At 39.0% G+C, this 18,842-nt stretch overlaps 1 protein-coding gene across 6 annotated transcripts in view; it reads right to left on the reverse strand.

Annotated features, from left to right (window-relative positions):
* Nucleotides 1–2,402: 2,402 nt before the first annotated feature.
* Nucleotides 2,403–18,842, reverse strand: part of IFTAP (intraflagellar transport associated protein) — a 75,069-nt gene continuing 58,629 nt past the window's right edge. For 5 of the 6 annotated variants that reach the window (XM_049713047.1, XM_049713049.1, XM_049713048.1 and 2 more), the window contains one exon: nucleotides 17,895–18,132. In XM_049713047.1, coding sequence (XP_049569004.1) covers nucleotides 17,974–18,132 — 159 coding nt within the window. In that variant the 3' untranslated portion in view covers nucleotides 17,895–17,973. Of the gene's footprint in view, nucleotides 2,428–17,894; nucleotides 18,133–18,842 lie in introns of those variants that run through there. The other variant, XM_049713052.1, reaches the window with a different exon arrangement.

Here is an 18,842-nt window from a genome sequence, read left to right on the forward strand (position 1 = left end):
TCTCTGCCTCCTCGAAATGTATGTAAATTTTTTAGAAGCTAAATAAGCCTCTTGCCAATTTTACAATCCAGGGATGTTTCCTCGAGGATCAGGGAGCCATCTCTTTAAAAAGTAATTATCAAGAAAGATAGAGCTGTGATTTATGTCATAGAGTCTTCTGCCTATGTTTTCCTCTAAGACTTTTATAGTGTCTGGCTTTACATTTAGGTCTTTAATCCTTTTTAAGTTTATTTTTGTGTATGGTGTTAGGGAGTGTTCTAATTTCATTCTTTTACAGGTAGCTGTCCAGTTTTCCCAGCACCACTTACTGAAGAGGCTGTCTTTTCTCCATTGTATATTCTTGCCTCCTTTATTAAAAAAAAGGTGACCATATGTGCGTGGGTTTATCTCTGGGCTTTCTATCCTGTTCCATTGATCTATATATCTGTTTTTGTGCCAGTACCATACTGCCTTTATTACTGTAGCTTTGTAGTATAGTCTGAAGTCTGGAACCTGATTCCTCCAGCTCCGTTTTTCTTTCTCAAGATTGCTTTGGCTATTCGGGGTCTTTTGTGTTTCCATACCAATAGTGAAATTTTTTGCTCTAGTTCTGTGAAAAATGCCATTGGTAGTTTGATAGCGATTGCATTGAATCTGTAGATTGCTTTGGGTAGTAGAGTCATTTTCACAATGTTGATTCTTCCAATCCAAGAACATGGTATATCTCTCCATCTGTTTGTATCATCTTTAATTTCTTTCTTCAGTGTCTTATAGTTTTCTGCATACAGGTCTTTTGTCTCCTTAGGTAGGTTTATTCCTAGGTATTTTATTCTTTTTGTTGCAATGGTAAATGAAAGTGTTTCCTTAATTTTTCTTTCAGATTTTTTCACCATTAGTGTATAGGAATGCAAGATATACCCTGAGAAAACCATAATTCAAAGAGTCATGTACCACAATGTTCATTGTAGCTCTATTTACAATAGCCAGGAAGGACATGGAAGCAACCTAAGTGTCCATCAACAGATGAATGGATAAAGAAGATGTGGCACATATACATAATGGACGATTACTCAGCCATAAAAAGAAACGAAATTGAGTTATTTGTAATGAGGTGGATGGACCTAGAGTCTGTCACACAGAGTGAAGTAAGTCAGAAAGAGAAAAACAAATACCATATGCTAACACATATATATGTATGGAATCTAAAAAAAAAAAAAAGTTCTGAAGAACCTAGGGGCAGGACAGGAATAAAGATGCAGACGTAGAGAATGGACTTGAGGACATGGGGATGGGGAAGGGTAAGCTGGGACGAAGTGAGAGAGTGGCATGGACATATACACACTACCAAATATAAAATAGATAGCTGGTGGGAAGCAGCCACCTAGCACAGGGAGATCAGCTCGGTGCTTTGTGACCACCTGGAGGGGTGGGATAGGGAGGGTGGGAGGGAGGGAGACGCAAGAGGGAAGAGGTATGGGGATATATGTATATGTATTGCTGATTCACTTTGTTATAAAGCAGAAACTAACACAACACTGTAAAGCAGTTATACTCCAATAAAGACGTTAAAAAAGAAAGAAAGAAAGAAAGATAGGGCCCCTAACTCTCAGTTTCCTGGGAGGACAGGAGCCTACCTTCCGGGATTCATGTTGCAAACTTACCTCCTGTCATGAAGATATGAGAAATTTACTTTTCCTTTGGGTAAAGGCAACTAGCAGACACAGATGGTTATCCCAACTATAAGGCGAACTATGTGTGGCAAATAGTGCTATCAAGTCCTCTTATTTGAGTACTAGTTATCGTTTATCTTGAGAACGTGTATGGAACAGGTTGTATCCGCTTGGCTATACAAAATGGTGAGATTTCTTTCTGTTTCTGTAATCTCTTAATGGATTGCCTGCATTAATGGCTGTGCATCACGTTCTTGTTTAATGCTCATTCAGTTAATAAAACTGTTTTTTTCTCTTCTATCTTTGTGGAGAGGTTTTCTGGGTTGGCAGGAAGTTTTGTATTTCCTATGTGTTATTTTTCTTACACTCCAAACTTTCTGTATTGAATAATTAGTACATTTGTGATTTTTAAAATATCTTAATGTTGCACCATGGAATTAATATAAGAATTAAACCCATCTGAATGCTATTTAATTGTCTTGAATTGAAGAAAAACCAAATAGCAATTAACATCAGGAAGGAGGGATAATTCTGGAATATTCTGGATAATCTTTAACATGATTGATTAACTATTATAGACTTTGGTTTCTCCATCTAAAAAATGAGGATTATGTAACTCATGTATTAATCAATTACAGGTTTTGGAAGATGTTTAAACATCTTTTCAATATGTCCCAAAGTATAGTAAACCTCTGTAACATACCTATACCTCCAGGCCCTCCTGTCATCTGTAAAAGTTTTCTTGGATGGAGTAAGTCTTCTTTTAAAACTATGGCTTCTGTTAAGAAAAAAACAAAAATGGTTCAGGATTTTTCCAGTGATTTCCAAAGTAAGGATACAAAATGTTTTTTAAAACAATGGGTGTCTTTGACATTGGTGTAAATTCATCCCTGTACATTATCTATTCTACTTCTATCAGCAAAATATTCAGAGATTTGGTCACTGGGTATATTCAGTTTCTTTTTTTTTAACACATGTATTTTAAATCCTAGATATAAATACTTCGTATACTTTTACTTAAATTTATAGAATGCCACAGCAATGAATAATGGCCTCATAATAAAGATCGATAATACTTTCTATTGCATTAAATCTTTTATCAACCCTAAATTTGAATACCATCGTACTAAGATAATTATGAGCAAACAAACAAAAGGCTATCTGGTATCTAAGTCCCTACATTAAAACTCACAGGTTAAAAAAAAAAAAAAAACCTCACAGGTAGACTTATAGACTAACCATCATATATATCTTACAAGGTATATTTTGTTATTTACACCACTTAAGATTAATGTTAGCAATTTAGCATTGACCACTAATCATACAAGAAGCCCCCAGATTCCTAAGATCCCAAGACCTGAACAATTAAGAGCATAGATTTGAAATCAAACAGATCTGGCTGAACTGTGAACTAACAGAGTGACCTTGGTTAAGTTATTTAACCTCTCTGAGAAGTTTCCGCAGCTTAAAGTGAGTTACAATTAAATGAGATAATACCCTTAATAAAGTTTAGCCATAAGAGATTGTTACATAATTGCTCTGTCCAGCTCCGTCATTCAAAGTTCTTCTTTGTAGTTGCCAGTGTCTCGGCTTATGACCTTGGTAATTTCTTGTTATCATTTTTAAAAAACAGAAAGAAAACAGGAGAAGTTTGTAAAATGCTCTCACAAATTCTCAGGCAACCAAAAGCCAATAAAACTCAGCCTGACTTCCAAATAAAGGACAGATTTTTCAGTCTGTCCCTTTAAGAAAGCAGAGCTCCGAGTCCACCACTCAGCCAAAAATAAAATAAAAATACAACTGCAGCTCACTCCTATCAGAACGACTTATAGCTCTCAACTCAGTTTCTCATTCTATGGTACAAATCAGCAACATGACAGCATGTTTCAAATTAATTAAAAGACATTCCTTTCCATCCAATTTATAATCAAGGCAATTTATTTCCAAACATAATCAAGAAACTATGTAAAGGAAGATAAAACATATGAAGAATTTCTTCATATGTGAAGTTAATTGATTTTCATATCTTTTTTAGTGTTTCAGATAAGGATTCTAAGAGACTGGGTTTTCCGAAATAACTCAGCAGAGTTTTGAAAAAAATTCTTCAAAGGAGATTACACTTTCCACCAAAAAGAGCGCCCAGGCTACAGGGGACAATGGGGCACTTAGTGAATTTGTTATGGACCTGCAGCAGCTACATTCAGAGTTCCTGGAACTCTTGGCCAGAATTCCTTTGAAGAGTCAGAAGAGGGCAAAAAAAATGATGAAAACATGTTCTTTCAGTAAAGCTTGGAGCTGTGTATTTTAACAGGCCAGGTAGGGTTATGGAGAGAAAACTGCTGGCCATGTTTGCTCGTCTTGGATTCACTGGGAAAACAAAACAAAACTGTTCACCTGCAATATTCACTTCCATAAAGAGGATTGGTCCCCTCTATTGAAAGTCAAGTAAGAGCCTTATTGAGACAGCAGACACAGATGCCTCCATTGCAAATGGGGATTGTAAAAACTCTCCCAGTCCCAGATCTCTATGTTCGCATTTCCATGGCCCCTTAAATTTACTCCTGAGTCCCTCCAGTGAACCCCCCTCCGACATAGAAATATTGCAGAGGGCAACATTATGGTCCCATGAGCAGTCATCACCCACGTTTGCCCAATATCTTCACAATTAAGGATCCTTTTTATTGTACCCTTCCCTGAACCTCCATGGAGTCGATGTATTGAAACATCATGCTAATTAATAATAAGCTCATAGCGCTTATTAACAATCCTTTGTTCCGCATTTTTTTTAATTAATGAAGGACACAGAAAATGACAATTTAAATTCTGGTCAGCACCGGATTACCGACATTACCACAGTGAGTTGATATAATCCCAGCCAAAATCCAGTAAGGGGGGTTCAGAGCCCAGACTCTGGAGCCAGGACACCTGGGTTAGAATCCCAGCTCTGCCACTTGTCAGCTGTGCAACTTTGGGCAAGTTATGCAACCTCTCTGTGCCTCAATGGTCTCATCTGTAAACTTCTAGTAATAATAGTACCTATCCATAGGGTTGTTGGAGAGACTAAATGAGCTCAAATATTTAAAGAACTTATAACGGTGCCCGAAAAATAGTAAATGCTAATTTATGCTAGCTCTAATTTTTTAAACAGCTTTATTTCTAGAAATGACTCCAGGAAATACTTCTAGAAACTTGTGTCCCTGGATGTCTGGATCTAAGTGAAGGACTTTACATTAAGGCCTTTTAAAATTTCATCTTGTTTTCAGGTGGCCCACAATTCAGCCATCACCATAGAATTAATCATAGCTTTAATACCATCATTCTTCTTCAGTTGAGGTGAAAATAAATAAAATTATCTGTAATATACTGTGTTAGTTACACTAATGTTAATCATTTAAACTCTAGATCTTTAAAAATCACTATTTCTTCATTCATAAAGTGTCACTAGGACATACATATTATTTCCATTTCCTTCACTTTATTTGGAGACTCAAGATAGAAGCATTTGTCTGATAAAGACAAGCACTTCACAGGGGGCAGAGGAGAGCTAATAGGAAATAGAAGGGCAAGAAGAGTCTACTGGGGGAAATAAGTCAAAATGCCCTAAATGGACAACTATATTACTATGCCCAGAAAAAATGAAGAATGCAATCATCTTAGCATAAGGAAATAACTCTGAAAATGTCAGTGGCCCAATCTTTCCAAGTGAAATGGATAACCACCCAGAGGGTGAGAGAGTTGGGCTATACAATCTCCATACCTGCCATCCCCAAGGCCACCAGCACCTGCAACACTTTTCCCAAGTGCTACCCTCTAGACAGACACCACCCTCACACCCCAATCAGTTTCTAATACTGGCTCTGTGACCTTAAGAAGTTACTCCGTGGCTTGATTTCCTCATTTGTAAAATAGAGATAATATCTGTATCCACCTTATAGGGTTTTATAAGGATTAAATGAGTTAATGTGGGGAAAGCTCCTAGAACAGTGTCTGGCACAAATTGTTACCTAAGTCTAAAATATTATCTTTATTTTTTTAAAAATACAGGTTCCTAAACTTCTCCCCAGTCCTAATGAGTCAGAATCTGCAAATCTTCCCTCAGGCGATTCTGATGTGGATCAGCTTCGAGAACTATGGATGGGCAACTTTATTATTTTAAGTGAGATTATCACTTAGTTATCTCATTTAAAATATCTCCAAATGGGGCTTCCCTGGTGGCGCAGTGGTTGAGAGTCCGCCTGCCGATGCAAGGGACACGGGTTCGTGCCCTGGTTCGGGAAGATCCCACATGCCGCGGAGCGGCTGGGCCCGTGAGCCATGGCTGCTGAGCCTGTGCGTCCGGAGCCTCTGCTCCGCAACGGGAGACGCCACAACAGTGAGAGGCCCGCGTACCGCAAGAAAAACAAAACAAAACAAAACTGTTTGGGTGTGAAAACCCAGTTTCGTCTTTTTGTCTGATAATTTCCAGTACATCTTAGATGGCTATTTTATAAAACAGAATAAAAGTAAATTACTGGAAAAATGAAATGCGGCTTGGATGTCACAGCAATTTCAATTTGCTATAAAAGCTTCTAAATGTTTGCTCTTATTTCCAGACTTTTCTTGCCATGGACTTGTAACAAACAGTTCACAGAACCACGTGGGACTACAGACCACACAGAGAGGCATTGCCCTAAATCCCTTTCCAATTCAATTCCAGACATTTATTAGGCAATTTCTAGGTCTATGCTAGGTGCTGTGGCCACCGCTGATATTTAGATGACTGGCTTAAAACCTCTTTCAGATGCTGAGATGAATGAGAATGAGGCTGGGCTATTGCAAAGTGAGAGTGTAATTAAATAATCCACAGGTTTCAACTGGAAAAGAGGGAAAATAGCACTTGGCTTGAGAAGTATCACAAGTCAGAAAGATGATGTTTCATAAAGAATGAAACCTCCTACTATATCATAGTGTTATGTTTGGAAGTTCCAGACACATCTCAAGCCCCCATCAACATGTTTTTCTTTACCCTAGCTTTAACCCTCAGAGGTTGGAAGAGAAAACTGTGAAGCATAAACTTGGTATTCAGCCTCAAGTCTTCTCATCCACTCAGCCTCCCCGTATGTAAGCCCTCACTGAGTCCCATCAACCCCATCTCCACTATAGGTCCTGAATCCATCCATTCTCTCCACCTTTGCTATTAACACCCAAGCCACCATCACCCCCCACTTGAATGACTGCAAAACCAGCCACAGAGCGGGTCATCTTGCTTCTTCTCCTGACCCCATCTCAACACCAGCAAGCAGAGTTGATCTCTTAAAATATAAAGCACATCAAAGACTTCAAATAAAACCTCCATGGCTTCCTGCAGCACAGAGATTAAAATCCAACTCCCTACCGTAACCTCCAGTATCATACAATCTCAGGACCACCCTACCTGCCTCAGTCATCTCCACCAACCTTTGCTTTCTCTCATTACACTCCAGCCACACAGGCTTTCCTTATGTTTCTCTGGTCATCAAGCTTTTCCCACTTTAGGGTTTTGTCCTAGCTATTGGCTCAAAAAGGAACACACTTTGTCCTGGTCATTGCAAGCCTGGCCCCATCTTGCCACTATGGTCTCAGCTTACCTGTAACCTCCTTAACGAGGTTTTCCCTTTTCACCCAAATGCTCTCTTTCACTTCATCCAGGTTGGCATTCATCACAGCAGTTATCAGCAATACGCATTCTGTCTTTGCTGCTGCAACTCCAGAGAGCCAGTGCCCTTGCTTATCAGAAGCACTCAATAAATATTTATTGTCTGTAGGAAAACTTTCAGAGCCATCCAGGAGCTTGTGCTTAGTTGCTCCCTAGTATGAAAAATCACAAATTCACGCCAAAAAACAAAAGTGCAATAAAAGAAGCTGAGGGATTTGTTCGCTGACTTACTTGGGATTTAATTACATGGAGGATTTTGAGGAAAAGAAGGAAAAATATTGTAGTACATTATGGTGCTAATGTGTGGGAGTTTTCATTGTTTACTCCTGTCTCCTTCCTGGGGTATTATTAATGAGCCAACTATCTTGTATGTGATAATGTATTACGATGAGTTGTGCTGGGTTGTGGGTCAAGATAAAATAGCAGAGTCCAATTTAAGCCAAATGACATTTGCTTGGTGAATGGCAGACTCATTTCACGCTTGCTCCTCTTCTTCTGCACTGTAGCTGTGCTCACCCTGAGCTGAACAGAGCCAGCCTCCCTCCCGTCTAGCTGATGGGAGGAGGTAGATGAGCCAGCTGCTCAGCAATCGAATTGGACTTCTGAAAAAACAAGAATCAAGGTGGCCCCTGCAACGGCCACTCATCGCAAAGGCTCACCGCCTTGCATTCGAACGATAGAGGGATTCTTGACAGCCACCTCTGGTCTTCTGAAAATACGGGCAGGTATTCACCACCTGGCTACTCTCAGAGCAGCTCCTAGGCCAAAGCAGGGCACTGACCCCAGGGAGGTGGCCTTCTAGTTCAACAGACGACCTTCAAAAGACAGGCAGCCCCTTACGCCCACCTGCGTTAACCGTCAGCGGCCCGCGAGAGCACAGTGGTGGGAATGCCCCTCTTATCTCCGGCTTTCATCGCTGTGGTGGGGGGAAGCTGCTCTTGGGGGCCCAGAGGGATGGGTTTCAAGGGTTTCTTTGCTTTTGATGTCAACCCTTCACCACTGCACGATGAACACATGCCATCTGTGGTGTAGTGTCTGACGGGGGAGGGGGATGGGCAGGGAAATACATGCAGATACTGGTATGTGCCACTGATGCCACATCATCCGGATGAGCCATCTCTCCCCAAAAGAACACGGGGCTCAACTTCTAGAAAGTAAGGTCTATTTACTTCTCCCCTTAGCTATGGAATGTCAATAACTTATTTGAAGCAATGAGTCTAGCTAGGGTAGTACTAGTTCACCACTGGGCTCCCCAGGATACTGCACTGACTTCTTTCCTGTGTCAAAACTGGCCTCTCTGTGATGTTACTAAGTATTTAGCCATTCATTCTTCTTCTCCCACATCTCATCTAATGTGATGGTGAACATGCGGTAAACACTCAGTTGACGCTTAGTGTTTTCTTAATACTTTCTATTTTGATTAATTATTACTTAAAATGTAATGACTGTCAAATTTGGGGAAAATGAACATGGGAGCACACTTTTAGCAAAATGTAATTCATTTCTCATTCTAAACTATGGTGATGGCATTGGACAGGTTATTTATTTGATATATAGCATATTAGAGCTTAATTTCACCATAGTGAGAAGTGATCACTTTGGGTACCATCTGTATGAAACCCTTTGTGATCCTTGAAAATTGAGTACCATAACTAAACAGGATATAGTAGACTCATTTAGGCCAACAAATACAGAAGCCATTATGTAAGTGAAGAAATTTTCCAGAAATACTCTGACCAGCACTTTACTCAGTCCCTGACTTGTAAGGGACTCACATTTCCTTATTGTTTTGAACACAGAAACATCTCAAGTCCAATACCCAAGCCCTCATCTGCAACTTGCACATATTCTTCTTGTTTGTCTTAACTGAAAGCCCCTCCTCCAGAGTTCTGGGCACCTGCATACCAGTAGCCAGGTGTTCAGCTGTTCAAACACGAAACATCCACCAACATGTACCTCTCTCTGTTACACTTATGCTCGGTGGGATCGGGGGAAGCAGAAACCGATGCTATAAGCAAAGCTCACAGGGCAGAACAATAACAGGAATAGAGCTGAAGAAACAAATGCTGCAGGTTTTTTCCCCAGAGAAAAGTTAGCAAACTCAATTTTAGCAAAACAAAAAGGTAACACAGACTAACCAAACTGTGGATTTCATTCACATTTGAAAATAAGTTGGATTCACTGCAAAATAATATAAATATATATACACATGAAATATATATCATATATATATAGATAGATATGAAAACATCAAGTCATCAGAAGTCATTAGAGTCAATACATCAATAACAGGATAACACTATAACCAAAGCATTTAAAGAAAAGCATAAACTGCTCTCTGGAAACTAAAGTCTCCTCAGGAATCAGTTGACCTTTATTTTTCAAGCTAAGTCCTCTATAAGTTCAAGACAATGACCTTCTTAAACCCAAAGGACTTAGGAAATCATTTTTGCAAAGATATCTGATATCATGGTTTTTTTCCCCCAAAAATGCCCCAATATGTCTGTGATTCAGATACTTTCCAGGTTTTCCCATCTTTGTGGGTAAAAATAAAAAGAATTAGCAGTTTTTTCTGCATGGTTGTTAAACACCCTAATTACTTCATGCACCATTACCACCACTTGCACATAAGCCATCCCTTGAAAATACTTTTTAACCTAAACTAAAATTCATGCTAATTTCTTCTGAGAATATAGCCAATATTAACACAATTTGGAGAGTTATTGGATTTACTTTTTTAATCTTAACAGGGATGTCAATATTCTAAATGCACACAATGGAGATAATCTACTACCATCTGAAGTGGAACCAACAACAAAAATCTCTTTAGAAAGACTGCACATTTTTATAGTGATGCAAAGTATTATAATTATTTATCATGTACCATAACCTTTATTACTGACTTGCCATTATTTTGATACTAAAATGTCTTCATACATTCCCTCATGCAAAATTCACTTACATTAGAATCATATTGTTGGGTCTTTTTTTCCCTCTCATTTTTGTACTGGATGGAATTACTTTTTCTGATTGTTCTCTCAATAAATCAACATTCTGGTGCAGCTTGTGCAGACATTTTGCATTTCTTTTCTTTATCATAAATTCAATGGATTAACAAATCATGACATTAACTATTTGTTTCTAAAAACAAAACGTAACAAAAGAACCAGACAGTAGATAAACATTAGTTGAATGAATAAATCTTAATGGGATCCATTTTTGTGGCACTCTTCCTGGATTTTGTAAGTAAATGAAGCCAGATAAGAACCATAATACGTAAGAGACAGTGCTTCCTAAAGATGCAAGAATGAATGAGATTTGGTGTTTGTCTTTGGAGTCGGTGAGGGGGGTGGGTTCCAGTGAGGGGGGAACATGTACACAAGGCAGAATGTGACAAGTAGCAACAGTGTTACAAAGTGATATCCAGGTTCTGGGGAAGATGAAATTATACCTGGTGCATCTTAAAGGATGAGGAGAAATTCACTGGGCAGAAATGAAGGGTGACCATCCAGAAAGAAAGAACAGTAAGAAGAAAAGCGTGAAGGTGGGAGGCAAATTTGGGAACCACGTGTAGTCAGTTTTGTCTGTATCGTGGAGGTACAAGGGAATAGAGCCTTGGATGCTAAATTGAGTTTTTAATAATCAGTAGGCAATGAGCAGCTAGTAGTAGTTTTGAAACAAGATAGTAACATTAAGATGAATATGAAAACAATGCGTAAAACAAGCCAGGATGGAAAGAATAGAGGCATTTAGAGACTAATTGGGAAGTAGGAAGGCTTCCTGGAGGAGATAAGCAAAAATGAAGTCTTGAATAATGGCCAGGGGGGTACAGAGGAGAGATTGGAACGAAAAGGTAGCGCAGAGGCCAAAATAATAGCCTCTGGCAACCAATGTGGTTCCAAAAACAGGAACATCAGGAAGAGAAAAAGGAGCTGCTTTAGAGGATGGAGTGCCTAACACATGAATGCCTCGTACATTCCAAAGGCAACGCAGCCAAAGACCCAGCACCTAATGCATCACTTCCCTCTCTCAGTGTTAGGGATCCCAGAGCTTACCTAGCCTCCACTTGTTCACACCCGACGCTTTCTACAACACGCTGGGAATACCCAAGTCCCTCTTGGAATCTCCGTCTCTTACGGCTCATTCATTCAGCATCATGAACACAAGTGCTTCCCATCAAGGGGCGCCATGCTCATCCTTATCAAGGATGAGATGCTACCTTCACTCTCTCAGTTCTAATCGTCTAGCCCTGATGCAGCTCTGGCATGCTGTCCTGATCACTCTGGATGTGGTTTCTTGGTGTGTGTTTGCTTTTCATGGAACTGGCTTTACTATTTAGCAGATTTAAAAATAATACAAAATTCAAAAAAGAAAATAATACACACCTTGCAATAAAAACGTGGAAGATAAAGTTGAGGAAAATCTCAGAAAACAGAGCAAAAGGAAAGAAAACAGAAGAGAGTACGAAAACATTGTAGTAGCATCTAAGAAGTTCAATATCCAAAAAGCGAACATTCTAGAAAGAAAGAAAAGAGGAAATGGAAGGAAGCAAGTCATCAAAAAATAATTCAAGACAATTTCCCAGAACTAAGGATGTAGCTTTCCCAATTAAAAGGCTACTGAGTGCCCAGGACAAAAAATTAAAATAGACATGTGTCAACACAGATCATTGTAAATTTTCAGAATACTGGGGATAACCAAATCATAGAAACTTCCAGAGAGAGAACAATATAACCTGGCACACACGTCCCTCCAGTGGAGTCTTCCCCCAATACAATACAGCCCTACCCCCTTTCCACCATCTCCCCCCGAATGTAAGTCAGATTATGTCTCTCCTCTGTTTAAAAGCCTCTTGTGGCTTACATGACACTCAAAATAAATAAAAGTGTAATGAAAATGAGGGAATTAGGCTTTAAGACCACCTCTAAAATGTGATGACTCTTATGAACATTAACATTTTTGAATGAATGGTAAAGGCTTCTGCTTTACAGGCAGCTACCAAAATGGAATTTTTCTCCTTCCTACCTCACTCTTGAAGTTCGGTTTTCTTTTTCCCTTTCCAGTTTTCCTTTAGTCATCAGTCCACACTTTTTAATGTAGAATGTTGGCAATATCAGTATTGTATCACAGGAATGGCTCCTCAGTAGGGTTTTTAATGCTAAGAAGTCATAACAAGGTTTCAAAAGAACAATTGAGAAGTGGGTCAAGTTTCCATGTGAACCAAGAGTCTCACAATTTTCCATGGAGTTACGGCAAGGAAAAGAAGGAACAGATTGGATGGAACCGTTCAAGCCAATCAGGTGAGGCTTCCCAAATTTGCATGGGCCACCGGACTGTCATGAGTCTAAGAAGTAAGAATATATACCAAAAGTGCTCAGTACATGTCTAACTAAACTGAATCAATGAAATGGACCTCTGGGTTCTTCAAACTAATAAGCTCATACTTGAGGTGTGATTCATTCGGTAAATATTTATTGAACACCTACTTTATTGCAGGTCCTTTTCAGGTGTTGGGGACAAAGCAATAAAAAGACAGAGGAGGTCCATGCCCTCTTGCAGTTTATGATCTAATGGGAGAGTCAGATAAGACACAGACAAGGTAAGATAATGGGATAAACCGGGAAGGAGTGAAGGTTGTAAGAACGGGATTAGATAGGGTGATCAAGAGAGAGACTGGGGAGACACATTTCACCTGAGACCTGAATAATGAGAAGGACCAGCTACACCAAGACTTGGGAAGGCCAATCAGAAAGAAGAGTGCGAGCAAAGGTCCTAAGGTGGAAACAAGGTGGAGTGCTTGAAAAACAAAAAAGAATACGAACTGGTTAGAACATAATAAAAAATGAGGAAGAAGGTACAAGATGAGATTGGAGAGGTAAGTAGGGGCCATAGGGTGTAAGGGCTGGGTAGGCCAGGGTGAAAAGTATCGATTTCTCTTCCACATATGGAGAAATATTTTTCTAGGAAATTCTAAGATTGTCTGTTTCATGTCATTTCCCATGCTATTGTACTCAGGTACCTTCAACCTCCAAGAAACAAGCCAATGAAATGAAAATTTTTTGTGTCTTTTTCATATTTTAATTCATCCACACAATTACCTAGCACATAAGGAAAATTTATTCTTTTAAATGAGGATACAGCTCTATCTCATTCAAGGGAAAAGAAATTTCTTGATGAAGGAATCAAGGAAGTTCAATATCAGGTCTAAGTATTTCTTCTTCTTGTGCAAAACTCCCCATAAGATGGATGCTGAAGGAATAAGATTGCTTGGTGTGCCACCACACTGAACAAGCTAGGGCTGGTACTGCAGGCTTGGAGTGAAATTTTCTCCATTCAAGTTTATTCATGTTGTAACTGCTACCTTATTTCAAGATACTCTTTTTTTCTTCCCTCCCATTTTGGTGTATACATGCAGGAGCTTCTCCTTATCTTCTACTCTTTCTTATACTCAATGCCACTACCTAATCCGGGTAAGCATTATCTATGAATACAAGCTCAGGCTTCTTCTAAAGGTACTTGGTTAGCGTTTGCCAGCCAACGTAAAATAAACCATTCACATCGATTCAAGGGACCCATAAAGCTGAAAGTCATAGAGGAGTATTTGCTAGTTAGGGGAAGAGTAATGGTACGGTTGAGACAAAACTATTTCATTCAAAGGCCTTAAGGGACCCATTTTCCAGTGTCACTTTTGCTGTAATGCACAATTGCCCCAAATAATGTAGGAATCAAAAATTTCCAAAGCGGGGGACTTCCCTGGTGGCGCAGTGGTGAAGAATCTGCCTGCCAATGCAGGGGACACGGGTTCCAGCCCTGGTCCAGGAACATCCCACATGCCACGGAGCAACTAAGCCTGTGCACAACTACAGAGCCTACGCTCTAGAGCCCACGAGCCACAGCTACTGAGCACACATGCCACAACTACTGAAGCCCGCGCACCTAAAGCCTGTGCTCCACAAGAGAAGCCACCGCAATGAGAAGCCTGCACACCGCAACGAAGACCCAATGCACCCAAAAATAAATAAATAAAATTTATTTTTAAAAATTTCCAAAAGGAATGAAGCCAATAATACACCAACTCTACAGATAGAATGCTCTCCAGTAACATTCACCTGCCATCTACCCTGCCTAGTTAATGGAATACTCCACCAAAGTGTAATTCTTTTTGAATACTTAGTTTTGTTTCTTCTATTATAAAACTATTTAAGTACATAGAATTGGGATGCCTTAAAAATGGTGAAGTCTTTCTTCATCTAAAATACCAAAGTGCTATGTGTATATATATTGAGTCAAAAGAGATCCTCTGGTCTTATGAACAATTATGTCACAATGCAGTTGTCTCCTCAAGTCAGCATGTGTGTATAGATTGCATGCTAAAATCTTGTTTTAACCTCACAGTTGCTCCCTTGTCCCCTCATTGCATCAATCAAAAATCCTTGCTAGTTCTACATCCAAATCTCTAATCAAATCCATACCTTCCACATCCACTTACACTGCCTTAATTCTGGCTCTTATCTCCCACACAAACTATTCTAATAGCCTCCAATCAGAAAGTCCTACTGATTCTTCCTGGCCAGCCTCAAATGTCACCTCCTCTTTGAAGATTCTCCAGCTCTCCAAGGCATAATTTAATAACTCCAACTTGCTTTGCGCGTACCTCTTAGTACACATTATGCTTACAAAACTCATTACACTCTACAGCAGTGCTGTCAAATAAAAATACACAAGCCACACGTGTAATTTTAAATGTTCTAGTAGCCTCATTAAAAAGGTAAAAAGAAATTGGTAATTTTTAATAATATATTTTATTTAACCAGATAGACCCAAAATATTATCATTTCAACATGTAATCAATACAAAAACAAGAGTCTATAATTTTTCATATTAATTCTTTGAAATCCAATGTGCATTTTACATTTATAGCATATTTTAGACACTAAGTTGTCATCAAAAGTAAATGATCTGTATTTAGATGTCATAAAATTTACAACTGAAAAAGCAGATTCACATACCCAAGTTGTTCCAAATGGACTTGAGAGTTTTATAATAAGTGCATCAAATATCAACTTTATATTTTAAATGAAAATAAAATTAACATTTAAAAATCAGTTCCTCAGTCACACTAGTGGCTAGTGGCTATGATGTTGGACAGTGCAACTCTACCATAATTATTTGTTTATACATTTGTCTTCCCCACTATGTCAGACCACGTCTAATTTACTTGTATCCTCCCCATTGCCTAGCATAGGCAGCTCTACCATAATTATTTGTTTATACATTTGTCTTCCCCACTATGTCAGACCATGTCTAATTTACTTGTATCCTCCCCATTGCCTAGCATAGGCTTGGCACATAAATGGTGTTTTGTGAAAGTCTTTTGACTAGACAAAGAAAAATAGATGTGGAAACCACCTGACTACAGCAATATTAAATCAAGAGCGTTTTTTGTAAGGAATATAAATGGCACTTTTTATGAATATATACACACACACAAGCACAGGCCTGTATGAAAACTAATTAAGACTAAGTACATTTGAAATTGGTGCAGCTGGTATGGAAAACAGTATGGTGGTTCCTCAAAAAACAAAAAATAGAGTTGCCACATGATCCTGAAATCCCACTCCTGGGCATATATCTAGACAAAATTATAATTCAAAAGGATACACGCATCGCAACGTTCACAGCAGTACCATTGACAATAGCCAAGATATGGAAACAGCCTAAATGTCTATCAACAGATGAATAGATAAAGAAGATATGGTATATATATATATATATATATATATATATATATATATATAATGGAATACTACTCAGCCATAAAAAAGAATGAAGTAATGTCATCTGCAGCAACAATGGATGGACCTAGAGATTATCATACTAAGTGAACCAAGTCAGAAAGAGAAAGACAAATAACCATATGATATCACTTATATGTGGAATCTAATATATGACACAAATGAACTTATCTAGGAAACAGAAACAGACTCACAGACATAGACAACAGACTTGTGGTTGCCAGGGTGTTGGGGGGGGCAGGGGAGGAATGGATGGGGAGTTTGGGATTAGCAGATGCAAACTATTATATACAGCAGCAGTCCCCAACATTTTTGGCACCAGGGACCAGTTTCGTGGAAGACAATTTTTCCACAGACTAGGATGGGAGGGGATGGTTTTGGGATGATTCAAGCACATTACATTTATTGTGCACTTTATTTCTGCTATTATTACATTGTAATATATAATGAAATAATTATACAACTCACCATAATGCAGAACCAGTGGGAGCCCTGAGCTTGTTTTCACTTGCCACTCACTGATAGGGTTTTGATATGAGTCTGCAAGCAATTGATTTATTATGGTCTCTGTGCAGTCAAACCTCTCCGCTAATGATAATCTGTATTTGCAGCCGCTCCCCAGTGCTGGCATCACCGCCTCAGCTCCATCAGGCATTAGATTCTCATAAGGAGCTCACAACCTAGACCCCTCGTGTGTGCAGTTCACAGTAGGGTTTGCGCTCCTATGAGAATCTAATGCCGCCGCTGATCTGACAGGAGGCAGAGCTCAGGCGATAATGCGAGCGATGGGGAGCGGCTGTAAATACAGATGAAGCTTTGTTTGCTCACCTGCCCACTGTTCACTTCCTGCTGTGCGGCCCGGATCCTAACAGGCCACAGATGGATACTGGTCCATGGCCCGGGGGTTGGGGACCCCTGATATACAGAATGGATAAGCAAGGTCCTACTATATAGCACAGGGAACGATATTCAGTATCCTATAATAAACCATAATGGAAAAGAAAAAATAGAAATAAAATATATACAGTCAAAGAAAAAAAAGACTAAGTACATTTGATGTTACTGATTCCTTCAATGATAAAAGTTACTTCGTACACACTATTCCCCCTTCGTCTGTGCCTTCACCACTTTTTCTCCTCCCTTTAAAGCACTCGTGGGTATTTTACACAATTAGCACTTCCTAATAGTTTCTACATTCTCTAGTTGTCTTCTCTATCCGTGCCTTGCCTTCTCAAATGATACTGTAAACTTCTGGAAATAGAGCTCATTCCTTGTACTTTGTAACTTTCCTCACACATGGCTGAACAGCAATAACAAAGTGCAAGAATTTAATATATGACATATAATCAATTCTCAGACGCCTTCTTTTTCAGTAAAGTCTTTTCCCGATCGATCCTAGACGCCCAACCTCTCAGCACTCACATTCATACCACTATCTCTGGACACCTGAGACCATGACCTATCACATAGTCAGTTCTTTGTGTTTTGCATGTTCAATTGCCCTTCCTCCCCAAGGAGGCGGGATGAAATTTCCAGTCTTTGTTACAATACCCCACATTACCTAGTTTCCGCACTCTCATCAGATGGACCCTTCTGTAGGCACTGCTTCCTGTCCCCATTTGCCACCTCCATCTCCCCCGACCAGCCATGGATGCAGCCATGTGACAGAAGAGAACTCTGTAAGGGTAGAGTCTCATAAAACCCTGTAAAGTTTCATCTCCCTACTGACAAATAACTCTGATAAATCAACGCACACACAAATTTCCACAAAAGGGATTATAGTAGGTATATATTTTATTCTAATGTCGCTCGAATAAGAACAAAATAAAAATAAACACGAAGATGTCTTGGTGGATCAGTCCCGGGGTTTCTCTAAGTCTGTGCTCTTTCTCTTTTGCTTGCATAGCTCTTTGATGGTATCTACCTCTGCAGGAGTGAACTTGGGGGTTAGCATCACAGCGTCATAATCAAATTCTTCATCAAGTGAGAAGGGCCGAACTTCACCTCCGACTATCTATAAAAGGTAACAAAGGAGGAAAATAACATATAATCATTGTAAATGAAGATAAAGTTGAAAACATAAACTCTCTATTAATATTTAATTAAACTTTTTTTAGAGTTCAGCACTCTGAGCTGATTAAGCTGTTTTTAAGTAAAGGAATAAATTCAATTATTCAATTTGACCTAATTTAAGCCTCTTAATATGCCCCATTTGTACCATCCTGCATCTGAATGAATATCATTAACTAATTCTGCCCACGGCAAGAAGAATCAGAAAGTCTCTCTTGCACACATTCATTACATTTTTACCATTTGTAGTGTTAGGGCTACAGGCATATGGAAAAACTAAGAGTTATATTCAAATGTGAGAAAATATACCTTAAGATTTTGGTCAACCTTAAGGACACTTTTACCATTTACTAAAAAAGACCTGTAGCAATAAAACATCATTTTCAAAGATAAAAATACTCTCTGCTTAATATACTTACTTCTTCAGATAATACTTGGGCCAATAGCAGCAGGAATTAAAACACATAGTAGCACCCTAAATTAAAAAGTCCAGGATCCTTTCTTCCCACCAAGAATTTTTTAAATATTACAGAATTTATCTGCAACTCAGAGTAGCTGCAAAGAGATGTAATAATTTTGTATCTACTTATTCATAATCTGTCAATTTTAAAGACTTCCTAAAGGAAGGTAGATTAAAAAAAGCATATTTTCCAA

This window comes from Orcinus orca, chromosome 8, assembly GCF_937001465.1.
Source record: "Orcinus orca chromosome 8, mOrcOrc1.1, whole genome shotgun sequence".
Taxonomy (NCBI): domain Eukaryota; kingdom Metazoa; phylum Chordata; class Mammalia; order Artiodactyla; family Delphinidae; genus Orcinus; species Orcinus orca.